Source organism: Sinocyclocheilus grahami, unplaced genomic scaffold, assembly GCF_001515645.1.
Source record: "Sinocyclocheilus grahami isolate Dianchi unplaced genomic scaffold, SAMN03320097.WGS_v1.1 scaffold1394.1, whole genome shotgun sequence".
NCBI classification, from domain to species: domain Eukaryota; kingdom Metazoa; phylum Chordata; class Actinopteri; order Cypriniformes; family Cyprinidae; genus Sinocyclocheilus; species Sinocyclocheilus grahami.
This window is the reverse complement of record NW_015506573.1, coordinates 205,376-217,810: the sequence shown is the minus strand read 5'-3', so window position 1 is coordinate 217,810 and position 12,435 is coordinate 205,376. Positions and strand designations below refer to the sequence as shown.

Genomic DNA, 12,435 nt, shown 5'->3' with positions numbered 1-12,435 from the left:
CACACACACACACACACACACACACACACACACACACACACACACACACACAGACAGACACACGCACAGACACACACACACACACACATACAGACAGCCACACACACACACACACAGACGGACACTCACACGCACACACACAGACGGACACTCACGCACACACGCACAGACACACACACACACACACATACACATACAGACAGCCACACACACACACACAGACGGACACTCACGCACACACACAGAGACAGACAGACACACGCACGCACAGACACACGCACGCACAGACACACACACACACAGAGAGACAGAGAGAGACAGACACACACTCAGAGAGAGACAGACACACACTCAGAGTCAGCGTGACAACATCTCCAACAGTTTCACGAGACTACAGCTAATCATCTGCATCATGACTTACTTACAAATCAGAAGAAATTAATTATTGGACAATGTTTGCCACTCTTATTTATTTTAAATCAAATTTTATTTTTTTAAATGGCATATTATCTATCTATATACAGTACTTGTCAAAAGTTTGGAAACATTATGATTCTTAAATGTTTTTAATGAAGTCTCTTAAGGCTACATTTAGCTGATCAATACAGTAAAACAGCAATATTATGAAATCTGGAATTGGAATATATATATATATATATATCACATGATCCTTCAGAAATCATTCTAATATGCTGATTTGCTGCTTATTGGTACTCAGTTATTATCAATATTAAAAACAATTTTTGCTGCTTAGTATTTTGTGGAATTTTTTTTTCTGGATACTTTGACGAATAGAAAGTTCAAAAGAACAGCTTTTCTTCGAAATAGAAATCTTTAGTAACATTATAAATGTTTTTGCTCTCACTTTTGATCAATTTAATGCGTATTTGCTGAATAGAAATATTAATTTCTACTAAAAACACACACACACACACCATAAATTATAACAATTACCATAAGACATTGATAATAATCAGAACATATTCAGCATATTAGAGTGATTTCTGAAGGATTCTGTGACACTGAAGACTGGAGAGTAATGATGCTGAAATATATATCTTTCATGCCTCTTTTTTGTCTCTGGACTTGTCTATCTCCTTCTTCAAGAGCTCGACTCTTCTGAAGGACTCCAGGCTGTCGACGCTGTAGACCAGCACGAAGCCGTCAGCCACTGAGAAGAAGTGTTTGGGTAAATCCAGGCCCTCCCGCAGCCCTCTCGTGTCGTAGAGGCGTAACTGCTCCCTCACGCCGCGGTCCGTCTCCACAGACGCCACGTATATGTCCTCCTGAGTGTCGCTCGTTTCTGCACCTGACACGGGACAGACGTTCTTCATCATGACTGAGCATTCATTATGTGACTGTCTGAGTAACAAATGCATGACCCATACATTCTGGACGTATAACTCTCCAATGCACATGTTGAAAAGGCATACAATGCATTCATATTAACTGACAAACAATCATTTATTTTTAACAAAAAACCAAACGAATATTCAATATACTACAAATGTAGTACTAATTGTAATGTTTGTAATATTTGATCAAAATGTTAGATTGATTATGGTCCTCCAAACATAGAAATATTGTAAGATCCTATAATTAATGTATGCATCTCAATATTTAATAACATCTAATGATGAATAATGCAATAATTACAACAAAGAAATGGGAGAGCGAGAAGGCAGCATTAAGAGTAAAGAGCAGCAAATACAGCCACAGTCTTCCAGAGGTGAAGTATAGTATAATTTAGCTAAATGCAGTGTAATTGTTAGAATACTCCACAGCATTTCTATCTATTTGGCCTTTTTGTATTTTATTATGAGTCTATCTATAATGCTCCGTGAGCTTGATTCAGTCGGTCTGTAAGTTAGTAAGAACTCCTGCTGATTTTTACATATCTAATTCACCACTAACTCTTATTATGATGTCTTTAAAAACAAAGCATTACTTATTGCTAGAGTGTTAGCAGGTGTTATGCAAGTCTGAAAAGTTATATATATATATATATACACTGCCGTTGAAAAGTTTGGGATCGGTAAGATTTTTAATGTGTTTTAAAGAAGTCTCTTCTGCTCATGAAGGCTGCATTTATTTGATCAAAAATACAGATAAAAAGTTAGTAAGAACTCCTGCTGATTTTTACATATCTAATTCACCACTAACTCTTATTATGATGTCTTTAAAAACAAAGCATTACTTATTGCTAGAGTGTTAGCAGGTGTTATGCAAGTCTGAAAAGTTATATATATATATATATATATACAGTGGGTACGGAAAGTATTCAGACCCCCTTAAATTTTTCACTCTTTGTTATATTGCAGCCATTTGCTAAAATCATTTAAGTAATTTTTTTTTTCTCATACTGTAATATATTTAAAAATGTATTCCTGTGATGCAAAGCTGGATTTCCAGCATCATTGCTCCAGTCTTCAGTGTCGCATGATCTTCAGAAATCATTATATGACGCTGATTTATTATCAGTGCTGTGGCTGCAATATAACAAAGAGTGAAAAATTTAAGGGGGTCTGAAAACTTTCCGTACCCACTGTATATACACTGCCGTTGAAAAGTTTGGGATCGGTAAGATTTTTAATGTGTTTTAAAGAAGTCTCTTCTGCTCATGAAGGCTGCATTTATTTGATCAAAAATACAGATAAAACAGCAATGTTGTGAAATATTATTACAATTTAATATAATGGTTTTCTATTTTAATATACTTTAAAATGTAATTTATTCTCATGATCAAAGCTGGATTTCCAGCATCATTGCTCCAGTCTTCAGTGTCGCATGATCTTCAGAAATCATTATATGACGCTGATTTATTATCAGTGCTGGAAACAGTTTAATATTTGATATTTTTCAGGATTCTTTGATGAATATAACGTTAAAAATAACAGCATTTATTCAAAATAGAAATCTTTTCTATCAATATAAGTCTTTACTACCTCTTTTTCAATTTAACACATGCATCCTTGCTGAATAAAAGTATACATTTCTTTCAAAAAAAAGAAAGACCCCAAACTTTCGAATGACAGCGTATATTGTTACAAAATATTTCTATTTTAAATAAATGCTGTTCTTTTCGACGTTTTATTCATCAAAGAATCCTGAAAAACTATCACAGGCTCCAAAAGAGTATTAAGCAGCACGACTGTTTCCAGCACTGATAATAAATCAGCGTCGTATAATGATTTCTGAAGATCATGTGACACTGAAGACTGGAGCAATGAAGCTGGAAATACAGCTGTGCATCACAGGAATAAACTACATTTGAAGGTATATTCAAATAGAAAAGTGTTATTTTAAATCATATTTCCATATAAAGACTGGTCCTCACACATACCTACAGTGTGAGAGGCGTACAGTAACTGCTCCAGGATGGCTGTTTTCCCCACAGACGCCATCCCACAAACCACCACCTTACACCCCTTCCCCATAATCACTGCTGGAACAAACACACACACACACACACACACACATCACAACATCACAGCGGCCAGAACCGACCAGAAGAGCAGTCGCGTAACAAACATCACAGATATGGTCACAGCTATACGCAGAGTAACTGATTACACGTAACCAGATTACAAAAATAAAGTACTTGTAATTAGAGTAAACTACATTTTAAAATACTTGTAATCAGACTACAGTTACTTTTTATTGATTACATGATTGCATATTATTCACACATATTATTCATAATGTATTGATTCTCCCTAATTCCATCTTTCTAAAATATAGATTCAGAAGTCTTCCAGTTGTGTGGACATCCACACAGAGATCAGTTACACACAAACCAGAGGCCACAGCATTTGAGCGCTGGATTTACAGAAATCATTTCCGTTTCAACAAGTGTTTTCTCGACATTTCAACACATTCCTTTTTATTTGAATTATCACTCTGTAGGTTATTTAACCGTGTGTTACTTACGTCTTTTGAAGGCTTTTGTCTTTCAAACACATTAAAATGCACAGATTCACTAACTTTTGTTGTCATCTTTCACCTAATATATTTACTCAAAGGGGTCATATGATGCGATTTCAAGTTGTTCTTTCTCTTTAGGGCGTTACAAGCTGATTGTGCATAGATAAGATCCCTGAAGTTGCAAAGACTAAAGTCTCAAAACCAAAGAGATATTCTTTATCACAGTTAAGACTCTGCCACGCCCCCTAAAACGGCTCGTTCTAGCACGCCCCACATATCTACCTCACTATGTGGAAATATTAGCATAATGCTGCCCAAATGTGCACGCAAAGAAAGAAGGTGTGGTTTCAGTAACCGCAGGTAGTGTTGAAGCAGCCATGTCAGGGAGACGTTGTGTTTCTAGGTGCAAGCAAAAGCACTTTATTTGGCCTTCCGGAAGTAGATGCATTTAGGAATCTTTAAGATTACTTACAACAGAACAGCAATGCATTTTATGGACGACCGTTTCATGAACCTAGGAGAGGAGGTCATTCTGACTTTGCTATGACAATCTGGCGCTTCTGAATCAGCTACTGTTTTGTTATTAGTTATTAGAGTGGGGGGGCGTGTTAACTGTCTTAACCGTGGCTTGTGTACTGCAAACATACCAGCTTCATCACTGTGTCTGTCACGCGACTGTTCCCCTTTCAGGCTGTCTTTACATTTACTTTGAAAGATGAAGCTGGTGATTATGGTAAGGGGCGTTACATTTCCGACGAGTGCTTGCGGTGTTCGGCCAATCACAATGCACTGGGTCAGCTGGCCAATCAGAGCAGACTGCGCTTGTCGGAAGGAGGGACTTTGTAGAAAACGAAGCGTTTGAGAGAGGCGGGGCATAGAGGACCTACAATAATGTACAGTATTTGAAAAATAATGTGTTTTTTGAACATTAAAGCATGTCAACATATTCTGTTACACCAAATACACAAAATAATGATCTTTAAAAAAGCATCATATGACCCCTTTAAAGTACACCTGAGATTTTAAAAGAAATATTGTAATAAACAAGTATCACATCTGCATGTTCAAGGGTCTCTGGCTGGTTAATGGTCACATGACAAATACATTTTTTGTTCTTTTTTTGATAGACAGATTTTTTAAAGATTTGTTTTAATTTAACATTTTTATGATTGAATGAATTATTAGCTCTTCACGAACCCCAGCTTTGGGAAGGGTAACATCGTGTTTAATATATAATATATTAAAAGTATATGAATTGGCGAAACCTGACGCACATGCTCTCCAGAAAGCGCAGCTTGATTTTCAGTGACCAAACAAAAAGATCTGCAAAAGATTTCACATCACAGCAAGTAACGCGACTGACTTTCGCAATGCGAGCGCTTCTTTATTTTAAATGTTTGCCGATTTAATTAATAAAAAAGACACATCCCAGATTTTCTTTGTGGCCCCAGACATCCTGGACCCCACTGTTCACAGTTACAAGTGTTTAAACCTGAATATATAGCCGAGATAATCTGCGCGTAAAGCTCAGTTCGCTGTTTGTGAAGAGAAGATATTAGCATGCGTTCATTCATCAGTTAGAGGCACGCTGAGAAACACTAGCTCACCTCGCGCGGACTCACAGACGATCGCCAATAAACATCTGATCGGTGATCAATCAGAGGAGCGTCAACATGAGACTCCAGGTGTCACTTCCGGGAGACGAGCCCTCGCTGCCTCTTTTCCCGAACCCGTGCGGACACTGAAATCAAACTATTTAGTCGGAAATGTCAGAAGCATGTTGCAACGCTGGGTAGCTAGTTGGTTAAACACATTTGAGGCTTTAAGTTCAAATCGAATTCCTAGCTAGGACTACATTTCCCAGAAATCTTTACCAGCGGAGCCGGAAACACGATGGTGCAGCCTCATAAAGCATTATGGGTAACTTTTCTCTCTCTTTCCGGTTAGTACGCCATCAAGTAAGCGAGACTCTCTCATTTCTCTGAATGTAGAATCCGTCTAAATCTGAACGCGTGTAGTATCATCCGAGTCGCAGCTCTCGCGCGCTGTGTGCGGGACACCCGAGCTTCCCTCGCGAGCGCTCGGGTCCCGCCGCAGAGGGCTGGCGCGCGGGGTCCTCCGCTTCTGACAAAACACAGTTAAACGTTACTCGGCCAGATGTCACTGTCAGGAGTTATGTTTGTAAGGGTTATTTAAATCACCGTCCGTGGCCGTGTTGGGCGGATGTGACACTGCAGGGTTATTGTTGTGTATCTTACTCGCGGTAATATTAACTCATGCACACTTGCGGGGTTATGGTGGATAAAAGCTGCTCAGACTGTGTCTGGCCGTTAACCATCAAGTGCAGAACCTGTTTCTTAATGTTTTTGCCGCCTTTAATTCAAAAAAAAAAAAATGTCATTTGTATTAGAAATGTAAAAGTTCTATGTAGTCTCAGTTAAGACCGAATTGTGGTCATAAAGCAGTGAGTAAAATGCCGTTTATTAAAGCGATAAACCCCGTGAAGCCGTGGTTTACAGTGGTTTTAGGCACGCCACGCACGGTAGTTCGCCGTTATAAATAAAACAGTTATTCCATACACCTGGCAAGGTTTCACAAAACAAAACCGAGCAAATAGTGTATGATATTAATAAAAACCGCATTCTTCCACCAAACAATGAAAACGGTTGTAGTTCCAACAAACACACCGAAGTAAACGAAGGTGTGCGTTTGTAGAGTAATTTACAACAGCTTCGAACGCGGCTCAGCCAATCAGAACCAAGCACCGGAGCTCTCCGGTTTATAACGGTTTTAGAGGCAGCATCATGTCAACTATCAAGACGCATTGACTGGTGTCGCAGTGCTCGGTAACCTGTGTTTGCTGCTGCAGGTGAGGCATCATGGGAGCGTACAAGTACATGCAGGAGCTGTGGAGGAAGAAGCAGTCGGACGTGATGAGGTTTCTGCTGCGCGTGCGGTGCTGGCAGTACCGCCAGCTGTCGGGCCTCCACCGGGCCCCGAGGCCCACCAGACCCGATAAAGCCCGCCGGCTGGGATACAATTATATATATATATATTATACACACACACACCTCTGGAACTGGGCTGTTGTGAACTGTCACATTGCCTGGGGAAACTCTTTCCAAGAAACTTCCCAAAAATCCCTGGAATGTTTCCCAAATTTACTGGAAACTTTCCACCTTTTTGCAACCCTATTCTCAATACACCGCTCTGTTTCGCTGTATTCAGATGTCAACATTAGTCTTGCATTATTATGTGAACTTGTTTTATTTTGACCATTAGTTATGGCTTCAGTTTACACAACTTTAGGTGAAGTTTCTCACCTGCGCCTAACGAATGGTCTCATGCATGTTCATAAATGGAACCAGTGATGCATGCATTTATTCAGGCTTTGTGTTCTGAATCTTGTTCTGTCCGTTGAGGGTCATGTGCTGCTTCTCTGACGTCGCTGCTGCTCGTGTGTTTTCAGGAGCGTGCGGGCCGCCACTGTGGAGGTCTGCGGGTGCTCAGCTCTTACTGGGTGGGGGAAGACTCCACATACAAGTTCTTTGAAGTGGTCCTCATCGACACCTTCCACAAAGCCATCAGACGCAACCCCGACACGCAATGGATCACCAAGGCTGTGCACAAGCACAGGGAAATGCGCGGGCTCACGTCAGCCGGCAAGAAGAGCCGTGGTTTGGGCAAGGGCCACAAGTTCCACCTCACCATTGGCGGCTCTCGGCACGCGGCCTGGAAGAGACGCAACACCCTGCAGCTGCACCGTTACCGCTAAACAGTGTGTGCTGCAACTGTACATTCACCCAAATAAAGTACCTTTTTGTGCTCACATCACGTGTCTTTATTGAGAGCTTGTAGATGAGCAGGGCTGTGAAGACGAGATGTTAAGACTGCGTGTATACATGCAGCTGCTTCATGGGAGAGTTTGAGTATTAGGTGAGGTTTGCTCAACTCGTCCTGGGGTTGAAGATGCCAGTTTAAGTTGGCAGTTTTGCCTGTGTTTGTCTCTAAATCTCAATATTTTCATATCAAAGCGACGTGGTGATCTATATGCAGCATGAGTGTGCAGGTAATTACGATCACACTGGTGTTCATTCATAGCAGTGGCACTATTGGGAGTGTGATATCTATGCTTTCATACCACGGTTCTATAAACAAGTATCTTAATTTGTAACGCAGCTCAGCCAATCACAAAAATGATCAACTTTAACTTTTAAGTCTTTGAGGATGAGAGTAATGACCGTTGTGATGTTTTAGATACTTTTTTTTTATCTATAGTAATACATATTTGTAAATATTAAGTAAAAGGAAAAAACTGCTTAGCTTTTCTGATTGCTTGCCATGATCTACTTTGTGTTGGTATGACAAACTTAAATAGTGTAACAATATAAGAATAGCAGTCATCTGTGAATATATAGATTTTAACCCTTTCTATAACTATTTGTTCTATAGGGAAGCTCAGAACTGATTTGTCCGTCATTATTTTACAGTAATGACACATTTTTCAGATAGATGAATTAGAAATATCAGATGTATTTTATGTGTTCTGCATAATTCAGATGGCCGTTAGATTAAGGGTGCCGAAGGGCTACTTGCTGCTTCATTGCCCCAGCAGAGGAGCAGTCATTTTTGTTATAAAAAATCTACATAAAAGAAAAAGATTCCATTTAAACTGTTCTGTTGGACTATTCAAGTCACATGAATGAGAATTGTGCAGCTACATCGACGCCACAGCTGTCAGTTTATGTAGAATAATGTCTGAATTTGTGAGATCTGTGACTAATGTGTAGAGCAGGCTTCCTCACATCTGGAGGATCAACCCTGATCAAACTCACCTACCTGTGATTGTCTAATGATCCTGAAGACCATGCTCAGGTGTGTTTGATTAGGGTTAGAGTTCAACTCAGCAGGACGGTCGGTTAGAGACCCCTGTAATAGACATACCCTCTTTCTCACTTGTTTACTAAAAAGCAGAACACAGTTTTGCTCAATATCAGTGCAAACGACATCCTCTGAACTCTGAATAAACTTAAACGTGTTAAACAATGTTGTAGTAATGTCACTCTTCAAGCTCTCAAACACACATTCCCGGTGTGAGTGTGTGTGTGCGTTTTTGTGACAAATGACATAAATTTGTATAATGACAAGGGTATGACATAGGTATTACAAGGAGAAGGTGACTTTTCAGGACATTACCACATGTCCCCACTTTTCAAAACGCTTATAAATCACACAGAATGGAGTGTATTGAAAATCTGAAATAGCACAAAGTCTCCTGTAAGGGGTAGGTTTAGGGGTAGGGTTGGTGTAGGGCAATAGAATATACGGTCTGTACAGTATAAAAACCATTACGCCTATGGGATGTCCCCACTTTTCACAAAAGTAAACCTGTGTGTGTGTGTGTGTGTGTGTGTGTGTGTGTGTGTGTGTGTGTGTGTGTGTGTGTGAGAGAGAGAGAGTGTTAGTGTGTGTGACAGACAGCATCAGTTCAAATTCTTTGTGTGACTGCTGAACACACACACTCACTCGGTGATATACTGTAAATGTTACTCCATCCTATATACATTATGCAAAGTGGAATGTAGAGCATTTTAATGACAGTTGCACAGAATATAAATTGCACGTCTAATTTATCAGTGGAAAAAGCTTTTAACACAGGTGTCCCAGTGGAGTATGTAACAGAGTAATGCAAAGTGTCATAATGATTCTTTCTATCTTCATTTGCAGCACTAATTTTCTATTATTTCATCACTTTAAACCTTACAACTTCTTGTGAATTGTTATCTTTCTTTAAAAGAATTGACTCTTGATATTTTTATCTAATTGAACAACATTCAGAAATGTTTAGTACATAACATTCTGTAGCTAGTTTATTGCTCTGCACGGTGAGTCTAGTAATGGTGTTGTAGCGAATCAGCTCATGGGGAAATATGAATAATTAACCAGGTGATCACTCTTATGTTGAACCCAACACTAAACGTTCATATTTGAAGGCCGTTGTCTGAGTTCAAGAAGAGCCTGTGAAACTTTTAAACTCTTCCTTGTGGCGTCTCTAGCCTTGAAATTTCATTTTTGTCCTAACGTATTTAGCCATAGGTCCTAACACCCTGACCTCTGACCCCTGACCTTTGTGGCCGGAGCCTTGAATGGAAAAGCTAAGCAGTGTTTGGTGTGAGAACCAGGCACCATTATTGATCTTTGGGCCCTAACGTGACATTACTGAATCAGCAATAGATGCCAATTTAATACTAATCAATAATGTGTTAGAAATACATCTCCTTTGGACTCATATTTATAGTAAGGTTTACCCCTTCTATCCTTCATTACTTTTTGCTTTCTTTTTTATGGTTTAGAATATTTAAGCTTAAAGTGATGTGTAGATATGTAGAGATTTAAAGGGGTCATATGATGCGATTTCAATTTTCCTCTCTTTGGAGTGTTACAAGCTCTTGGTGCATAAAGAAGATCTGTAAAGTTGCAAAGACTAAAGTCTCAAATCCGAAGAGATATTCTTTATAAAAGTTAAGAGTCAGCCACACCTACCTAAAACGCCTCGTTCTAACACGCCCCCACATGTCTACCTCACTATGTGGGAAGATTTGCATAACGCCGCCCAAATGTTCACGCAAAGAAAGAAGGCGTAACTTTTATTCTCGCTGTAGTATTGTTGCTGCCGCCATGTCGTGAAGAGCTGTGTGCTTCGTTGTGAAAGCAAAACTACTTTGTTTGGTCTTCCAAAAGAGGACTATATCGCTTCGTCATGCCTGGAGCTGATCCGTGCTGGTCGCTGAGGAAATACATCACCTTCGCGCTGTGGATCGCCGGATCGGCTTTCACTCTGGACGAAGCGGAGTCCAGCCCGGGGTCGCCACATGTGGTTGCCGCTCTTTCGTCGGATCCGATGTCAAGCCCGCCGCCTCTGCTCACTCTAACTCGGCCTCAGCGCACGCTAGGCCGCCGTGTTTTTCGTTGTGAAAGCGAAACTACTTTGTTTGGTCTTATATCAAATACACAAAATAATGTTCTTTTTAGCAACATCATATGACCCCTTTAATATAAAGGACTACAGTTCAAAAATCTAATTGTTCAATAGCATTCAAGAAGCAATGTCAAAAATTATTGATTGATTGATTGATTTATGTATATATTTATGAATGCATGCATGCATGTATGTCCATCCAGTGACTTACCTGATCATAGTTAAAACATATAGAAGTCACATAACACCCCAAAATATACATTTTGCCTAAAAACAAAGCCTGTTCAAAGTTTATTACCAGTGGTTGCAATGGGACATTATTTCCATGATAGATAAGCACAACTCTCTATAATTCACTATTCTTAATATTATTCAATATTAGTCATAAGTAGCATGAGTATATTTGTAGCAATAGCCAACAATACATTGTATGGGTCAAAATGATCCATTTTCCTTTTATGCCAAAAATCATTAGTATATTAAGTAAAGATCATGTTCCATGAAGATATTTTGTAAATTTCCTACCGTAAATATATCAAAACTTAATTTTTGATTAGTAATATGCATTGCTAAGAACTTCATTTGGACAATTTTAAAGATGATTTTTCTCAATATTTAGATTTTTTTGCACCCTCAGATTCCAGATTTTCAATCTGTTGTATCTCAGCCAAATATTGTCCTATCCTAACAAACCATACATCAATGGAAAGCTTATTTATTTATTTATGTATAAATCTGACCCTTATGACCCGTATGGTTTCGTGGTCTAGGGTCACATTTTATAGTAACGAGAATACACATTTTAATGGTTCTAAAAACAAAACTAAATTAATAAATGTAATAACTCTTCATTATGTTATGTGCAGGAAAAAAAACACGAACTTCTTTAATACCGCGCTGTTTCGTCCCGCATTTGGGTTGTTTGGCTTCCCATACAGGGGCACAGGAGGCCCCGCAGGAGCAGTGAACGCGTGTCAGTGGGTTATGGACCATTTCAACGGATATTTGGCGGTTTAAGGAAGTGACGTCTTTGTTTACATATGCGCCTAGCGGCTTGATTCTTGTTTAGTGGAAAAGGCCAAGCTTTTATTTCCGTTTTATTGCCAAGCGTTATGTGAGCTATAGTTAAATATGAGTTCACATTAGTGGTCTAGCTATCTTGTCAGCAGATAAATGCAGCGAGTAACACGTTATAGAAATGTATACTGTAAACTTGAATGTTGAAGAGTGAAACGGTTAACTGCAGTAGTTTACAAAAGCTAACGGTAAACATTTTTCATCACTCATTATGTTAATTCCAACATGTACTGATGTATTATACAATAATAGTATTATTTATAAATACTGTGCATTAAATTAAATCATTTTTCTACTTTTGTCTTTAGGAAAGCCATCATCTGTAATGTAAGACACCTAAGACAGCTGGTTGTCCTGCAGTGCCAAACCACATGTGACCCTATGAACACCCAGATGTGTTTGAGAACCTGAGGATGCAATGCAATGTAAAGCTGCTCATGGCCAGCCTGCTGCTT

General features: G+C 39.3%; 2 protein-coding genes across 4 annotated transcripts in view; one reads left to right on the top strand and one right to left on the bottom strand.

Annotated features, from left to right (window-relative positions):
• LOC107569912 (NF-kappa-B inhibitor-interacting Ras-like protein 1) overlaps window positions 1-5,756 on the bottom strand; it is a 6,690-nt gene extending 934 nt beyond the window's left edge. Inside the window, exons 1-3 of one of the 3 annotated variants that reach the window (XM_016256084.1) lie at window positions 5,532-5,756; window positions 3,344-3,442; window positions 1,068-1,309 (exon numbers count right to left, since the gene is read on the bottom strand). In XM_016256084.1, the coding sequence (XP_016111570.1) occupies window positions 1,068-1,309; window positions 3,344-3,437 (336 nt within the window). In that variant the 5' untranslated portion in view covers window positions 3,438-3,442; window positions 5,532-5,756. Of the gene's footprint in view, window positions 1-1,067; window positions 1,310-3,343; window positions 3,446-5,531 lie in introns of all 3 variants that reach the window. The other 2 variants (XM_016256083.1, XM_016256082.1) reach the window with 2 other exon arrangements.
• A 60-nt stretch (window positions 5,757-5,816) lies between these two features.
• Window positions 5,817-7,753, top strand: rpl15 (ribosomal protein L15). Its single transcript, XM_016256080.1, has 3 exons — window positions 5,817-5,882; window positions 6,794-7,020; window positions 7,347-7,753. The coding sequence occupies exons 2-3, from the start codon at window positions 6,804-6,806 to the stop codon at window positions 7,697-7,699; spliced, it is 570 nt and encodes a 189-aa protein (XP_016111566.1). The 5' UTR covers window positions 5,817-5,882; window positions 6,794-6,803; the 3' UTR covers window positions 7,700-7,753.
• Window positions 7,754-12,435: the final 4,682 nt, after the last annotated feature.